Here is a 16,936-nt window from a genome sequence, read left to right as displayed (position 1 = left end):
TGTGTGTGTGTGTGTGTGTGTGTGTGTGTGTGTGTGTGTGTGTGTGTTTCTTTTTGGGCTTTATCATGCTGATATGTCAGCCGTGCTTGGACTGCCATGGAGGGCAACAAAACGGGGTGTAGAATATTGTTGACATACCGCAGTACTGTTACGGTGCTGCGGATGACTACCAAAGGGTTCTGCTGTTAAAAGAAATGGCATCCCAGGCCATCACTCCAGATTGTTGGGCTGTCTGGCTAGCAGTCTGACTTCTCCACACAGGTCTTTGGTGGTCACTGTGGCTCAGTTCGAAGTGGGACTCATCACTAAAGACAGTTCTACTCCAGTCAGAGATTCCAGCTCAAAGACGTTTCTGGAGACGCTCTGCATAGTGGTGGGATGCCAATCTGACTTTCGTCTGCCCTATGGCCCGAAAATCAGAAGTGATGGTCTGGGATGCCATTTCTTTTTGTAGCAGAACCCTTTGATTGTCGTGTGTAGCACCCTTACAGCACAAGTGGTATATTGACAATATTCTATGCCTCATTTTGTGGCCATTCGTGGCAAGCCATCCTGGGCTTATGTTTCAGGAAGGTAATGCTCTCACACAGGGCAAGAGTTTCTACTGCTTGTCTTCGTGCTTGCCAAACGGTATCTTGGCCATCAAGTATGCCTGTCCTCTCCCCAATTATTAACATTTGGAGTATTGTGGGCAGAGCCCTGCAACCAACTCAGGAATTTGATGATCTAACATGCCAGGTGGACATAATTTGGTACAATATCCCTCGGTAGGACATCCAACAACTCTTATCAATCAACGCCAAGTCGGGTAATTGCTTGGATAAGGGCCAGAGGGGGACCAGTGCTTTATTGACTTGCTCAATTTGTGAAGTTCTTTCTCCTGAATAATCATCCATTTTTTCTGAAATTATAATCATTTGTTTGCCTGCACGTCTACATCACATCTATTGAATTCCATCCCATTTGGATAATTCCCTTGTGGTGGATCCTTGTTTTTGTCTTAGTTTTTCTGTCATCATAATCAGTGTATTTATTTGGGATATCAGATGTGTGTATTCCCTTCCAGGATTTGTGATCTGTTTCTTTAGTGAGTGTGCTTTTTTTTTTTTTTACGAAGTATTTTTAATGCTAAAACTAATCTACTTGTGTCGATTGTTTTAGTCGTCGTCATCGTCATCATTTGTAGGTTAACTCATTTCTGAGTTTCATGATCTCATTTCTGTAATCATTTCTTAAGTAAGTGAATCTTCTTCAACTAGACATCTCCGTCCAGTGATCTCCAGCTCTTTAATGTGATGTGAAGTAATAGCCTGGTAATCTTCTTCACTTTATCCAATCATCTAAATACCATTCTTCGCTGTGGTCTTCTGCCTTTGAGTTTGTGTTGCAAGGTAGTTTCTTCTGAATTATTCCCATCTCTTCTCAAAATGTGCCACAGGAACTGGCAGTGTGATACAGAAATATAAACTTCTTGTGATGCTAAGTTCTGCTGTAATGGAAGCATTGGTTCTTTCTGTCCGTGATACATGTAAAATTTTCTGCCACCACAAACCTATATTAATATTAACAATACCTTTCATGTTTTTATGGTACTGCCTATTACTCTCACAGGCACACCCCACCTTTCTTTATGAGCGCCACATTTCCAATTTTACTCCTGTTGTTCTTCTTTGCTAATGGTCATTTTGGCTTGTCACTAGCTTTCATGATCCAGGTCCTGCAACTATACAAGAACACAGGAAACACCGATTCCAGCAGGTGCAGCTTCATTGTTTTGGATATTACCTGGTTCTGCCAGATCTTAGTGAGTTTAAACATTGGGGTTTGACCAAGTTGGATTGTTCGTTGTATTTCTTTGCTGCACTTGTTTTGGTAAAAGGAGATCCATTCTGATTATAAAAATGAAAAAAAACTCTCATTTTAAGAAACCATTTAATTTTCAATGATTAAAATACATGGAATGCTTTGAGTGTCAGCAGAAGTAAGTGATTGTAGGCAACGAGTCAGATGCATCATCAATAGCAAACAAGAAAAACTGAAGCTAAACTGGAAATCTGGTGCTCGTAAAGAAAGATGGTGAGTGTCAGTGCAAATCACAGGCAGTAGCATAAAAACATGAAACCTGTTGTAAACAGGAATATCAGTTAGAGATTCTTGGTACATAACAGTAACTTAATTTTTTCCTGTACAGAGTCATTCTTCCAGGTACCCCTACTACAATTTTCCTGTAAACCTTTGTTTTAATATTTTTTATTGCGGTCTGTTGTTGTATTTGTCTGTGTAGTGGTTACTGGTTTCATTCAATGAGAATGCAGGCTTTCTCAACGAATCAGAGATTTTTTTGGGTTATCAGCCAAGTCAAGGCATCATTCTGATGAAACATTTCGACAAATTTGCTACTTGTCAGCTTCAGGCCTGAAGGTGACGAGTAGGAAACTTGTCGAAACATTGCTGCAGGATGATGCCTTTACTCTGCTGATAACCTGAGGAAACTTCATCGTGGTTTCATTCAAATTTCAAATGCCTTCCTCTCTGTCAAAACAAATGACATGCTTAGTGAAATTTTACGTAACTAATCCGAAAACACCTGTGATAAATATAAAAGTGGGTATAATACCTATTTTAGTGCCAGAGTAACTTGTCAGTAATATATGCTTTTTGCAGCTGCCCTATCAGGATTTACACATGAGGGTGGGCAAGATTGTTAGGTCATGTTGCCCTCTGTAATATATGTGGCACATCAAGAAGGTGGTCATTGTGTTAAAACAGTGAGAAAGATAAAATGAAATACACTTTTGTTATGGACACACAGCAATTAATGTCACTTCAGCCAACTTCTTGAAATTAAATGTTCATGTTTCAGCTTTTCCATGCGTTTGATACTTGTTTCCCTGCCTATTGCCTCCTAATTGTTACCTTTTTCTAGATATTCCTTTTCTCTTCTTTAAATTATGAGTTAGCTATATGCTGCCCTGTAGATTGCCCCTCTCTCTCTCTCTCTCTCTCTCTCTCTCTCTCTCTCTCTCTCTCTCTCTCCCTCCCCCCCCCCTCCCCCCTGTTAAATCCAACTGTCACTTCTGTATTGTATGTGTACCTTGTTTCTTGATCAAAGATTTCTCATGATTTGTTGCTTTCAGCTGCACTTTTACAACATAGATACGCACTACATCTCATGTCTTCTTTTTCAACTCTCAAAAAGAAGTGCTGGTTCTAAGACCAGGAATTTAAACTTCTTATATGTATGTGTGGTGTTTGTTCTTTTGGACATGTCTGAAAGAATGGAAACCATATGGAATCTGGAGCTGTTATACAGGGTGTTTCAAAAATGACCGGTATATTTGAAACGGCAATAAAAACTAAACGAGCAGCGATAGAAATACACCGTTTGTTGCAATATGCTTGGGACAACAGTACATTTTCAGGCGGACAAACTTTCGAAATTACAGCAGTTACAATTTTCAACAACAGATGGCGCTGCAAGTGATGTGAAAGATATAGAAGACAACGCAGTCTGTGGGTGCGCCATTCTGTACGTCGTCTTTCTGCTGTAAGCGTGTGCTGTTCACAATGTGCAAGTGTGCTGTAGACAACATGGTTTATTCCTTAGAACAGAGGATTTTTCTGGTGTTGGAATTCCACCGCCTAGAACACAGTGTTGTTGCAACAAGACGAAGTTTTCAACGGAGGTTTAATGTAACCAAAGGACCGAAAAGCGATACAATAAAGAATCTGTTTGAAAAATTTCGACGGACTGGGAACGTGACGGATGAACGTGCTGGAAAGGTAGGGCAACCGCCTACGGCAACCACAGAGGGCAACGCGCAGCTAGTGCAGCAGGTGATCCAACAGCGGCCTCGGGTTTCCGTTCGCCGTGTTGCAGCTGCGGCCCAAATGACGCCAACGTCCACGTATCGTCTCATGCGCCAGAGTTTACACCTCTATCCATACAAAATTCAAACGCGGCAACCCCTCAGCGCCACTACCATTGCTGCACGAGAGACATTCGCTAACGATATAGTGCACAGGATTGATGACGGCGATATGCATGTGGGCAGCATTTGGTTTACTGACGAAGCTTATTTTTACCTGGACGGCTTCGTCAATAAACAGAACTGGCGCATATGGGGAACCGAAAAGCCCCATGTTGCAGTCCCATCGTCCCTGCATCCTCAAAAAGCACTGGTCTGGGCCGCCATTTCTTCCAGAGGAATCATTGGCCCATTTTTCAGATCCGAAACGATTACTGCATCACGCTATCTGGACATTCTTCGTGAATTTGTGGCGGTACAAACTGCCTTAGACGACACTGCGAACACCTCGTGGTTTATGCAAGATGGTGCCCGGCCACATCGCACGGCCGACGTCTTTAATTTCCTGAATGAATATTTCGATGATCGTGTGATTGCTTTGGGCTATCCGAAACATACAGGAGGTGGCGTGGATTGGCCTCCCTATTCGCCAGACATGAACCCCTGTGACTTCTTTCTGTGGGGACACGTGAAAGACCAGGTGTACCGCCAGACTCCAGAAACAATTGAACAGCTGAAGCAGTACATCTCATTTGCATGTGAAGCCATTCCGCCAGACACGTTGTCAAAGGTTTCGGGTAATTTCATTCAGAGACTACGCCATATTATTGCTACCCATGGTGGATATGTGGAAAATATCGTACTATAGAGTTTCCCAGACCGCAGCGCCATCTGTTGTTGAAAATTGTAACTACTGTAATTTCGAAAGTTTGTCTGCCTGAAAATGTACTGTTGTCCCAAGCATATTGCAACAAACGGTGTATTTCTATCGCTGCTCGTTTAGTTTTTATTGCCGTTTCAAATATACCGGTCATTTTTGAAACACCCTGTACATACTACGTACATAGGAGGAGTGGCAGGGAGGGAGGGAACTATTGATGTCAGCTGCATCAGGACTGGAGTCGGTGATGACAAGTGAAAATGTGTGCTGGACTGGGATTCAAACCCAGGATCTCCTGCTTACTATCCAGTTGTATTAATCACTGCGCCATCTGGAGACAGTGTTCATTGCAGTTGTGTGGACTCTTGGCACACCTCTTGGTCGACCCACATTCCCACCTAGCACCACCTATCTGCAGTCCAAAAGAACAGACGCCACGCATTCATAAAATTGATTTGCTTCAATGAGCAATGAATCCACCACCTCCAGTGCAGATGCACAATTTCATTCGACCTTCTGCGGGAAACTCAAAGTAGCGAGTATGGAGGTCATGGATGGGGACTACAGATTGGTGGTGCTAGGTGGGAATGTGGGTCAGCCAAGAGGTGTGCTGAGCTAGTCTACGCAATTGCGATAAACATTTTTTACGGATGGTGCAGTGGTTAATGCAATGGCCTAATAAGCAGGAGATTGCTGGTTCAAATCCTGGTCCACCACACATTTTAACTTGTTGTCGCTGATTCTGGATGACGTCCCAATCCAGTTGACATCAATAGTTCCTTTCCTTCCCTTTCCATTCCTCTCTCCCCCTTCCTCCTTTAATTTACTCAATAATTAAACTTCTGCCTTTTCTGTCTCTTTATGAGTCTACCCAAATTCAGTGTTGCAGTTTGCAATTAGTAGGTTGGCATTTTCATTCTGCCTTGTATTTAAAGTACAGAAATTAATTAATACCATCCAAGTGAAAGGTGTTGATTTTATCATGTTTATTCACTGTATGACTTCTTTCCTATTTTTCCCCCTCTGAAAAAGAAAAGAGTAGCTGAAGGCAGTCATGTAAATAGTCAGCATGTTGCCATATTTTTTTCAGCTAGAAAGTGTCTTCTGATTGTACTAACTGTAGATCTGACTTATTAGGCATCTTAATGAGAGGTCACAATTACAATCCAGGGAGCTTGCAAATAACTGCCCTTACACATTATTGCCATATGGAATTCCAGAAACATAATCTGTTGTTTTCACAGTTTTCACAATTGGCATCTGTTGGTTTCCTTGTTGCAATAAGCCCTTGAAGCAATTGTAAACATATGTGGTTACTCCACTGATGCTTGTTCTCTTTTTCAATGTCTCCAATAGGCTACCTTTCTTTATGTTGTCTTCAAAGGTTTCTCATGCTCTTTTTGTGTTGAAATATTTGATATTTTCTTGTAACGTTGGTGATGCAATTGCTCCCTGAAGAAACCTGAAAGGGAGTCAGTGAGGATATAAATAAAGAACTGCACAATAATGTATCAGTGTTACTCAACATACCTGTATCTGAACTTTATTCTGTGTAATTATAAATTAATTAGAATTTTGAAATGTCAGATGAACAAGTTTGTTTTGACACTTTTATGCTTTTTTGTTTGCTTTGGACACTTACAATTAAAGACTTGATGTTTATATGACTTTTATATGATACCTATATGTGTTATTCATAGATAATGCAAGTATTAAAGATACCCAGTCACCATACTATTGAGTCTTTGAGCAGTTGACGGTGCACAAGCAAGGCTGAAAATTGTTGCTGAGCTTTGATATCTTCCTCCTGAGCTAACTGTTGAGAAAACAGGTCAGCAGGAAAACATACCGTGAGCGTGTGTTCGTTTGCATGCCTTTGTTGTATCAGTTAATTTTGAAGAGTCACTTTGTCTTGAGGATCTGCAATGTTTTCCATTTTGTATATATCCGTGGCTATTTGCCCAGTTCCTCAAAGTTTTCGAGAGTGGATAGCTTTACTCATTGCATTATTTGTATTCTATTAAAGACTTTCCAGTATCATATTGTCACCATGAATAATGAGAATATTTGTAAATAATGCACTTCCCAACAGAGAATTGTAAATTCTTGGTTGTATGTTTTCATTCCCTTTCAAAAATAAGTGTTAACTTTTCAGGCAGTTGCAAGAATATGAAGAAAGAGCTCTACGTGCAGAAAGACAGTGTTGTCAGCTAGAAGCTCTAGTGGGACCATTCAGAAAGCAGTTGGAGAGTTTTCTGGCAGAACGAGGGGAAATTCTACGAGGAAAAGATGAAACAGAGGATGAACTGCGAAATCTAGCTCTGAAATACGCTCATCTACTTGGTCATCAGAATCACAAACAGAAAGTAAAATATGTTGTTCAGTTACAAGAGAAGAACATGGAACTTCGTGAGGTAAGATGATCATTAATCTTGAGTTCATAAAGTTGCTACATTATGTTCATGAATATTTTAATGTTCAATATTAAATATCCATGAATATACAGCTTCTTAATATACAAAGTGTCCCAACAAGAATGATCGGCTTTCAGGGCTGTGTCATGAAGTGTCATTCAAAGCAAAAAAGTGGAGTAAACATGGGCTCTGCAATGCATATGTTAAGAGCTGTGAGCACTCGTTCAAGAGCTGTGAGCACTCGTTCAAGAGCTGTGAGCACTCGTTCAAGAGCTGTGAGCACTCGTTCAAGAGCTGTGAGCACTCGTTTGTTGTTGCTACTGTGAAACACATCTTTTCTGTTGAACAAGTGCTCGTAGCTCTTTTAAGGTATGCATTTGAGTCCATTTACTACACGTTTCCTGTGACTAATCATTCCATCCATATCTGAATGTTGACCATTCCTTCCGGGACAAGTGCAGGGAAGAGAAAAAGAAATCGTTCATTGTGATTGTTCGAATGCTTGAATGAGAAGGGCTAATGTTTGCTCCCTCTTTATCTGGTGCCCATAATAAAAAGGAAGTAAGATTCATAGTAATCTCAAATACCATTATTTTAACAAATGAATGACCATCCATAAAAGCTCCATACTAGTGTATGCAGATACATTTAAGCAAATGGGTAGCTAGCAAAATATTTCTTTTTGCTTTCAATTCTGGATTATATGGAACACAAAGATACAAATATGTAGACAACATCAGTTACTGTCTATTACACTGAAAGATTTAAAGGAAAGAATAATCGGTAGATTATGTCCAAATGACTGTGTAAAAGAATGTACTGCAGAGTGCCCGCAGCAGCTTAAAGGAAATTCTCATAGTGAATAATAATAATAATAATAAGTTCACCTCAACACATTCACATCTAACTAAATTATTTAACAGTTACATTGCAGACCCATACACATTCCCCGATACACTTACACATGGAATAACTTATCTGAAACCTAAAGATCAAGCAGACACAGCAAACCCAGCAAAATATCGCCCCATAACATGCCTACCAACAATATACAAAATATTAACTTCAGTCATTACACAGAAATTAATGACACATACAACACAGAACAAAATTGTAAATAGAGAGCAAAAAGACTGCTCCAAAGGAGCATGAGGATGTAAAGAGCAACTGATAATAGATGCAAAGGTGACATATCAAGCTAAAACTAAACCAAGGTCGCTACACTACACATACGTTGATTACCAAAAAGCTTTTGATAGTGTACCTCACTCATGGTTACTACAAATATAGGAAATATACAAAGTAGATCCTAAATTGATTAAGTTCCTAAACATAGTAATGAAAAATTGGAAAACCACACTTAATATCCAAACAAATTCAAATAATATCACATCACAGCCAATACAGATTAAGCGTGGAATATACCAAGGAGACTCATTAAGTCCTTTCTGGTTCTGCCGTGCTCTGAACCCACTGTCCAACATGCTAAATAATACAAATTATGGATACAATATTACTGGAACATACCAACACAAAATCACACATTTGCTATACATGGATGATCTAAAACTACTGGCAGCAACAAATCAACAACTCAACCAATTACTAAAGATAACTGAAGTATTCAGAAATGATATAAATATGGCTTTTGGAACAGACAAATGTAAGAAAAATAGCATAGTCAAAGGGAAACACACCAAACAAGAAGATTACATATTGGATAACCACAGCGACTGCATAGAAGCGATGGAAAAAAACAGATGCCTATAAATATCTAGGATACAGACAAAAAATAGGAATAGATAATACAAATATTAAAGAAGAACTAAAAGGAAAAATATAGACAAAGACTAACAAAAATACTGAAAACAGAATTGACAGCAAGAAACAATACAAAAGCTATAAATACTTATGCTATACCAATATTGACCTACTCATTTGGAATAGTGGAATGGAGTAACACAGATCTAGAAGCACGCAATACACTTACACGATCACAATGCCACAAATATAAAATAAATCTCATACATTCAGCAACAGATAGATTCATATTAAGCAGAAAGGAAGGAGGAAGGGGATTTATCGACATAAAAAAACCTACATTATGGACCGGTAGACAATTTAAAAAAATTCTTTATAGAACGAGCAGAAACTAGCAAAATACACAAAGCAATCACTCATATAAATGCATTGGCTACACCATTGCAATTTCATAACCACTCCTACAACCCTTTAGATCACATAACATCAACAGATGCGAAGAAATTAAATTGCAAAAAGAAAACACTACATGGCACGCACCCGTATCATCTAACACAGCCACACTTCGATCAAGATGCATCCAACACATGGCTAAGAAAAGGCAATATATACAGTGAGATGGAAGAATTCATGATTGCAATACAGGATCAAACAATAAACACCAGATATTACAGCAAGCATATTATTAAAGATCCCAGTACCACAACAGATAAATGCAGATTTTGCAAACAACAAATAGAAACAGTAGATCACATCACAAACGGATGTGCAATACTAGCAAATACAGAATACACCAGAAGACATGACAATGTAGCAAAAATAGTACATCAACAACTTGCCATACAACATAAACTAATAAAACAACGCGTTCCCACATAAAAGTATGCACCACAAAATGTACTGGAGAATGATGAATACAAATTATACTGGAACAGAACCATTATACAGATAAAACACCACCACATAACAAACCTGACATCATACTCACCAATAAAAAGAAGAAATTAACACAACTAATCGAAATATCCATATCCAATACAACAAATATACAGAAGAAAACAGGAGAAAATATTGAATAATACATCCAACTGGCTGAGGAAGTTGACATGTGGCATCAGGATAAAGTTGACATTATACCGATTATACTATCAACTACAGGAGTCATACCACACAATATCCACCAGTACATCAACGCAATACAGCTACGTCCAAACTTATATACATAACTACAGAAATCTGTAATTATTGATACTTGTTGAATTACCCAAAAGTTCCTAAATGCAATGTAACATATACCGTACAGTTAAAAGGAAGTCACGCTTGATCATGAGCCGCATCACTTTCCATTTTTAACCAGACATAACGTCTGAGAAAGAAAAGAAATAATAATAATAATAATAGTGCCGCATGTTATTCCTGTCTTGAATTTCTGAACCTCTTCGCTCACCTTCCACTTAAGTACATGCGCATCTTATGTATATGAATCTGTCACGCCAGCATCCTTAAAGTATTTTCTGGCTTTGTTGATCTACGTCACATTCTTAATGCATTCTGTTTAGTCAAATATCTGGTTAGTGTCTTGTGTGTCGGACATTCTCATGACATGCCCATAAAAGTTCAGCTGACATTTCTTCAAATTATATACTATGTTAGGTATGTGTTCAGTCTCGCCTCCTGTCTCAGTAGCCCTGGGATTTTTCTGATGATTCTTCCCATTAATTTTCTGATATTTTGTAGTGCACCTTTCCAATCCATGACTGATGTTTCTGATTAACATAAGTTTTCTGGTTTTATGAGTGTTGTAAAATCTCGCTTTTATTTTACACGGTTGGTATGATTTGTTGCAGATGCTTTCGCTCTTTCAAAATGCTTTAGTCATCACTTTGTCTTTGTTCATGAGCTTCTTTCTCTGTCCCATTTGCCTGTATCATCTCCCCAAGGTGCCTGAATTTGTGAACTTTTTTTGATCTTGCTATATTTTGTCATAATCTTTTTTTCATGAATCTTTTTGGTTTTGACAGATATTCTATTTGCTTGTAGTCTCACCTTTTCAGCCTTCTCTTTCAGTATCTGCATTTACTTTACTTCAGGTTTTGTGTTATCTGTTCAGCGAGGTGTTAATCGAATGCCATTCAGTCAATATCTAGTCCTTTGCTATTTCTTCCTAGCCTGATTGGTTTATAAAGTCCTTGTACTAAATTCTTTTTCTTGTTTCCTGACAACTTTGGTAAATAATTTGTTGAACAATAGTAGTGAAACACCATCACTTTGTCTCTCTTCATGATCCCTTTGCAAACGATATGTAAGGGGGTTGCAGTATATTCCTAGTTGTCATTTAAAGCTGGTTCTTGAAATTTTGTAAGAAGGCTTTCTCAGGATAGTTTACATTTATCTCAGAGTCCACCAGTTCAATTCTTTAATCATCTGTGACACTCCTGTGGGTCATACAAAACCTGTGACCACTTGTGTTGCCTTTCTCTGTACCTGTTCAATATCCCCCGTTGGTACTTTTGGTATGGGACCCACACACTTAAGCAATATTGTGGAATGGGTCACATGAGTGACTTGTAAGCAATCTCCTTTATAGATTGATTGAATTTCCATGATATTCTATCAATAAACCAAAGTCTGTCACCTAACTTACCCATGACTGAGCCTATGTGATTTCATGTTCCTATCTAGTGTTACACTCAGGTATTTGTACGAGTTGACAAATTCCAGTAGTGACTGCTTGAGATTGTGGTCTTGGGACACTACTTTTTCCAGTTCGTAAAGTGCATGATTTACATTCCTATACATTCAGAACAAGTTGCCAGTCTTTGGACCACTCTGAAATTTTATCAAGATCCAACAGAAAATTTGTGCTCCTTCTCTGAGACTGTACTTTCTTGAGAAAAGACTGAGGTTACTATTAACGTTGGCCTCAAGGTCATTAATATAAAACATTAATAACCAGTGTCCCAACACACGTTTCTGGTGCACAACTGAAGTTGCTTCTACGTATGTTGACGACCCTCCCAAGATTACTTGCTGCCTCCTCCCTAGCGAAAAACATAAATACAGCCGAACTTCCCTTGATATGCCATACGATCATACTTTAAATAATAAGTGAATGTATGGTACTGAGTCGAGTGCTTTCCAGAAACAGAAATACTGCATCTACTTGACTGCCTTGATCCATGGCTTTCAGTATGCAAGGCAAGAAAAGTGCAAAGTTGGGTTTCACGTGATAAATGTTGTTTGAATCCATCCTGGTTGGCATGGGGGAGGTCATTATCTTAGAGAGACCTCACTGTGTTTGAGCTCATAATATATTCTTAGGCTCTACAGCACATGGATGCCAGTGATACTGGATTGTAATTTTGTGGATCACTTCTGCTACCCTTTTTGTAGATGTTATGATGTGGGCTTTCTTCTAACTACTAGGCACAATTTTTTTATTTGAGGGATCTAAACTAGGTATATTTAACAGAGGGGCTCATTCACCTTCAGTTCTGTTCTCTCTTTGCACCCTTTCTTTCTTGTTAAGATACTGTGTCCAGCATGGTAGCCATTCCATTGTGGGAAGGGAGTGTGGGGCTGTGATAAAGTACCTGCATGGTGGTAGCCCCCTGACCATACAGGGATTGCACTGTTGGTGTCGGAGGTGGAAACTTTCCACACATGCCAAGGAGTATGTGCCCATTGTGTATGGGGTGCGGGGAACCCGGGCAATGTAATTGTTGCTGTAGCTGGGTGGCGCCTGTGGGGAGAGCCCTCATTTGGAATGGGTGTCGCCATAGAGGAAGACTCGTACATGAAGCAAATAAAACCTTCTTTCCTTTTTGGTGGCCACGCGGCACCGGCAGTCTCTTCTGAAGGTGAGACTTACTGTAGCACGGAGTATATGACCCCAAAATGTTTCCTTCTCTGACTACGCCATGGAAGGAACGTATGGCTGAGAAACAAGGTGAGACAATCTCTCCCCAATATTTAGGTTGTTCTAGGACCGACGGGGATTCCTTTTTGACTAAAGAGCCACTTTTCTTCAAGAAACGCCTCGAGGACAGGTTTGGGGACATAGCAGCAATTTCAAAAATGAGAAGTGGCTCCATTCTGATTAAAACAGTCTCCCTTGCTGAGTGCTGAGTCAATGGCGCTGCTTGCCTGTGACAAGCTGGATGCCATTCCTGTAACTATAACTCCCCATAAGATTCCCAGTATGATACAGATTATCACCTTCAACCATGATCTCCTTTTACAGACCAATGATGAGTTACATGGCAGTTTGAAGTGGTAATGCATGGATTTTTTCCATTGTGTGCAGTGGGGGCCAATGGATAATAGTTCATACTGGAGCTTTCTTCGCCTTTGAAGGTGACTTGTTTCCTGAAAAGAATGAGGGGATGTTGACTCCCCACCTGCTGGGAATGTCATTCCCAACCCCAGCCAGAGAAGCAACAGGCTCCTCCAACATCTCTTACGAGGAAGGGGTCCCTCAGGATGCCCCCTTCCCAGTAATCTACTGATCTGCAACAGCATGCCAGCCAGTGGCAGGAGGAGCCACAGTTTGGAGGTCATAGAACTTAATGTTCCTCCTCTGTGGCAGACAAGCTCTTGCAAACAGCGAAATCTAATGAGGAGGACAAGTAGTAGTCCTCAAAGAAAGAGGTGGTCCCAGTGGCATCTATGCCACCTGTTCTGCCGCCATCCCAGAGATGGCATCACTGGTGCCCGCTCCCCTTCCTCCCCACACGAACACAGCCTTGGTTTAGAACCAATGTGCATTGACACTGTATCCTTGTAGGTGGTGGCAGCAGGTGGCCTTGAGGCATGACCTGTCTTCTTGGTCGCTGCATGCCCTCACTGTATACTGATAGTGTGATCCTCCAGTGGAAATGTAGCAGTTTTTTCCACCTGGCTGGGCTATGATATCTCTTTAAGTGTTTCCCACACTTTTTGTATGATACTTCAGGAAACTAGGTTCCCAGCAATGCAGACCCCTACCCTTCATTGCTGTTGAGCTCTTTTAAGAATCACACTGACTATGAATGTGTTGGGCAGTGTTTGAACATACATTCTGGACTCTGTCTACAGCACACACATGCCACTTGATATGTCTTTGCAAGTTGTGGCTGTTCTTGTGAGGACTTCTCTGTAATTTAGTAGATGAAGTTGTATCCCAAAGCTATATTAAGTAAGTAGAGATACACACGTAGAAACATTGAAGGATATCATCAGCAATCTACAGCATCACCAGATACAATTAGAAATCAGACACTGTCAGAAAGTGAAACCTCTGTATTATGAACTTTTAGTCTGTAATTTGAAACACTTAAAGATAAAGGGAATAAGTGATACGTAGTGTGTAATAGGACTGATGAGAGGATGCATGTGAGATGGAGTTGAGAGAGGAATGCAAGTTCCAACAATGGGGAAATTAAAGAATAAGGAAGCTCTGAATATCAGGCTCACAGTGTGTGATAAATTCCAGTGAATGGTGTCGACAAATTTAGGTCAATGAAAATGTGAAGGTGAGTGCAGATAGATAAGGTCACTTGCTGCTTAAGCTATATTTTATTGTCTCAAGGTATACAACAGTGTCATAAGCAGATCATTTCCTTTTGTGTACTGTATCATATGCAAATCATTTTAATTACAGGAAGTGGAAAAACTGAGATCACAGGCTCGTGCTCAGAAGGCTACAGTGGACAAATTGAAGTCTGAATTGACAGCCTCAGCCCGTAAAAAAGTGGGTACTACTACTGCAGCCAGGCAAATTCTTAAGAATAGGGATAACAGTCCCGGGAAGAAACCTCCAAAGGGAAAAGATGGTGGTGACGTAAGTCCTGCACGGCATGTACCTGTTGGAAAAGAGAACAGCCCCATTCATACTAACTTCGTAAGAAGTAAAGAAAATGGTTCATCAAACATGTCACCTGTTGCAACGTCTACACCGAAGGCATTCGTTGACAGAGGAAATAATGCCTAAAAGTAATCTGAGCTTATCAATTTTGTATCATGCACTTGATGTGTAAATTTTTTTGCTCACAAATGTTATTTATTTTAATTTTTTATTCGGTTGCTGAGGTTGAATTGTGGTGGCTTAGTGCTAAAAATTTAATTTAATTTAATGGATGATTTTGTTCTTGTAAAAGAAGGCAGACGTTAACGGTTTCATTCAGCAATTAGCTGTCTTTGTACTTTTCAGGTGACAGTTCTTATAACATCTCTAGTTGCCAAAAATTTATGACTCAATTCTTCAAAAGAAATGAGGTGACTTAGCAATAGAAAATAAAAAAAAAAAAAATGGAGTAACTACCACAATTCACCAATTGCAAAATATTTAAAGTGTGGTGTAATTTTAATATTAGAGTTATCTCTCTCTCTCTCTCTCTCTCTCTCTCTGTCTCTGTCTGTGTCTGTGTCTGTGTCTGTGTCTGTGTCTGTGTGTGTGTGTGTGTGTGTGTGTGTGTGTGTGTGTCTTTTTCAAAGGAAAAAAGACTGACAACTTGCTTCCATAAATTTACTGTGTCATTTACCTTACATTCCAGTGTAACAACTGGTTTTGTTATATGCCAAATTAGTGTGTAAGAATTCTGTGTAAATACTTGACTGCATTGTGCTGTCTTTACCAAATCATAGTGGCACATATTTTTACTGAGATTGATGCTGTCATTTGGAGCTTGTAAATGGGCGTTAAGATTTTAGCATCAGACAAATCTACACTGTTCGTTTTTAGTAAATTTGTATGTGTTGATAGTTGTACATTTAAGTGATCATGGACGTTCAAATGTAACATTTACAGGAGGCTGCCCATTCAGAGAAAAAGTTCCAGCATAGTGTGCTAAGTTTTTATTTTTATATTGTAATAAATTTGTTGAATGCACAGCTGTATTGGCTGTGACATCAGTGTATACAATTTTTTGTGTCTTTGTATTTTTTTTATTTGATATATCTTGTTTCTGTGTGTGGTCTGGGAGTGAGAATCAAACCTTTGTTAAGTCACATTACAGTGATGGTCATTTGGTTTGTGATACCAGTCCATTATCATAATGTGTGCTAATGTTTCTTGGCTTTCAATAAAGAAGGAAAAAGAAGGGACATAATGTCTGTACGAATGCTGCTGTTGGCAACACATTTCATTTTAATTGTAGCAGTATGTCAGAGGCTGCAAAAGAATTACATCATTTCACTAGATTTATATGACAGCGGTTTATAAAAGGTGGAATTGCCACAACAATGTGTTCTGTAACCACACTTACTTGAATACTATTTATCACTAGAGCCAATGGAAAATAATGGAAATAGTAAAGATAACCACTTAGGTGAGTGAAGTTGAGGCACTGAACTGTTGGACAAGCTCACAAATTGGACACTGCTAACCTTTCGGACAAGTCATGCTTAAGAGCTCACACACACAATCTTTCCCAATTAGTCTTATTATTGCATCTTTGGATGAGGACTCTGTGGGAAGACTCAGTGTTTATAATTTTGTTTCTTCCAGTATCAAACTAAATTCAGTATTTTGTTTTTAAGACACTGACATCTACCAGCTGGTCTATCAAAGATGTTGTTCATTACATAGCTAACTATTCATCCATTTGAATAAATGTGTTCAGTTTATTATTGGAAGTGATTAATTTAATATTTATAATATGCCTGCAATAGCTGAACATCAGTAAGAGAAGGTTCTATAAAATATGCTACTAAAAACCTTTTTCTAGCTTTTCCCCTTCACGTTTAAGATACATAAAAGTTGTAAATGTAATTATATTCTGCAGCAGACGTCAAAGATGAAAGATGAGGAGATTCCATAATTCTCAGGCATAACTCTCACAAGTACACTTGCATTCCATTTAGCTTATTGCTTATTTGAAAGATGTGGTTTAATCTTATTTAATGTGAATATAAATGTACTTCGTTAAAACTACTGCTGTTTTTTTTTTTTTTTTTTTTTTTAGCAAAACATTAACCTTCTGATAAATGCTTCTTCTTCTTCTTCTTCTTCTTCTTCTTCTTCTTCAGGAGTACATCACAGGCAGTGAATGGGGTTTGTGGGTCTCCAATCTGTCACATCTGAGCACTTCATA

General features: G+C 39.2%; 1 protein-coding gene across 1 annotated transcript in view; it reads left to right on the top strand.

The window, feature by feature from the left end:
* Positions 1-16,407, top strand: part of LOC126252942 (hyaluronan mediated motility receptor-like) — a 181,905-nt gene extending 165,498 nt beyond the window's left edge. The window contains exons 4-5 of the mRNA XM_049953951.1: positions 6,845-7,103; positions 14,506-16,407. Coding sequence (XP_049809908.1) covers positions 6,845-7,103; positions 14,506-14,835 — 589 coding nt within the window. The 3' untranslated portion in view covers positions 14,836-16,407. The remainder of the gene's footprint in view (positions 1-6,844; positions 7,104-14,505) is intronic.
* The last annotated feature ends 529 nt before the right edge of the window (positions 16,408-16,936 follow it).

Source organism: Schistocerca nitens, chromosome 4 (assembly GCF_023898315.1).
Source record: "Schistocerca nitens isolate TAMUIC-IGC-003100 chromosome 4, iqSchNite1.1, whole genome shotgun sequence".
Classification (NCBI taxonomy): Eukaryota; Metazoa; Arthropoda; class Insecta; order Orthoptera; family Acrididae; genus Schistocerca; species Schistocerca nitens.
Note: the sequence above shows the minus strand (reverse complement) of the source record. Positions and strands in the feature narration are given on the sequence as shown.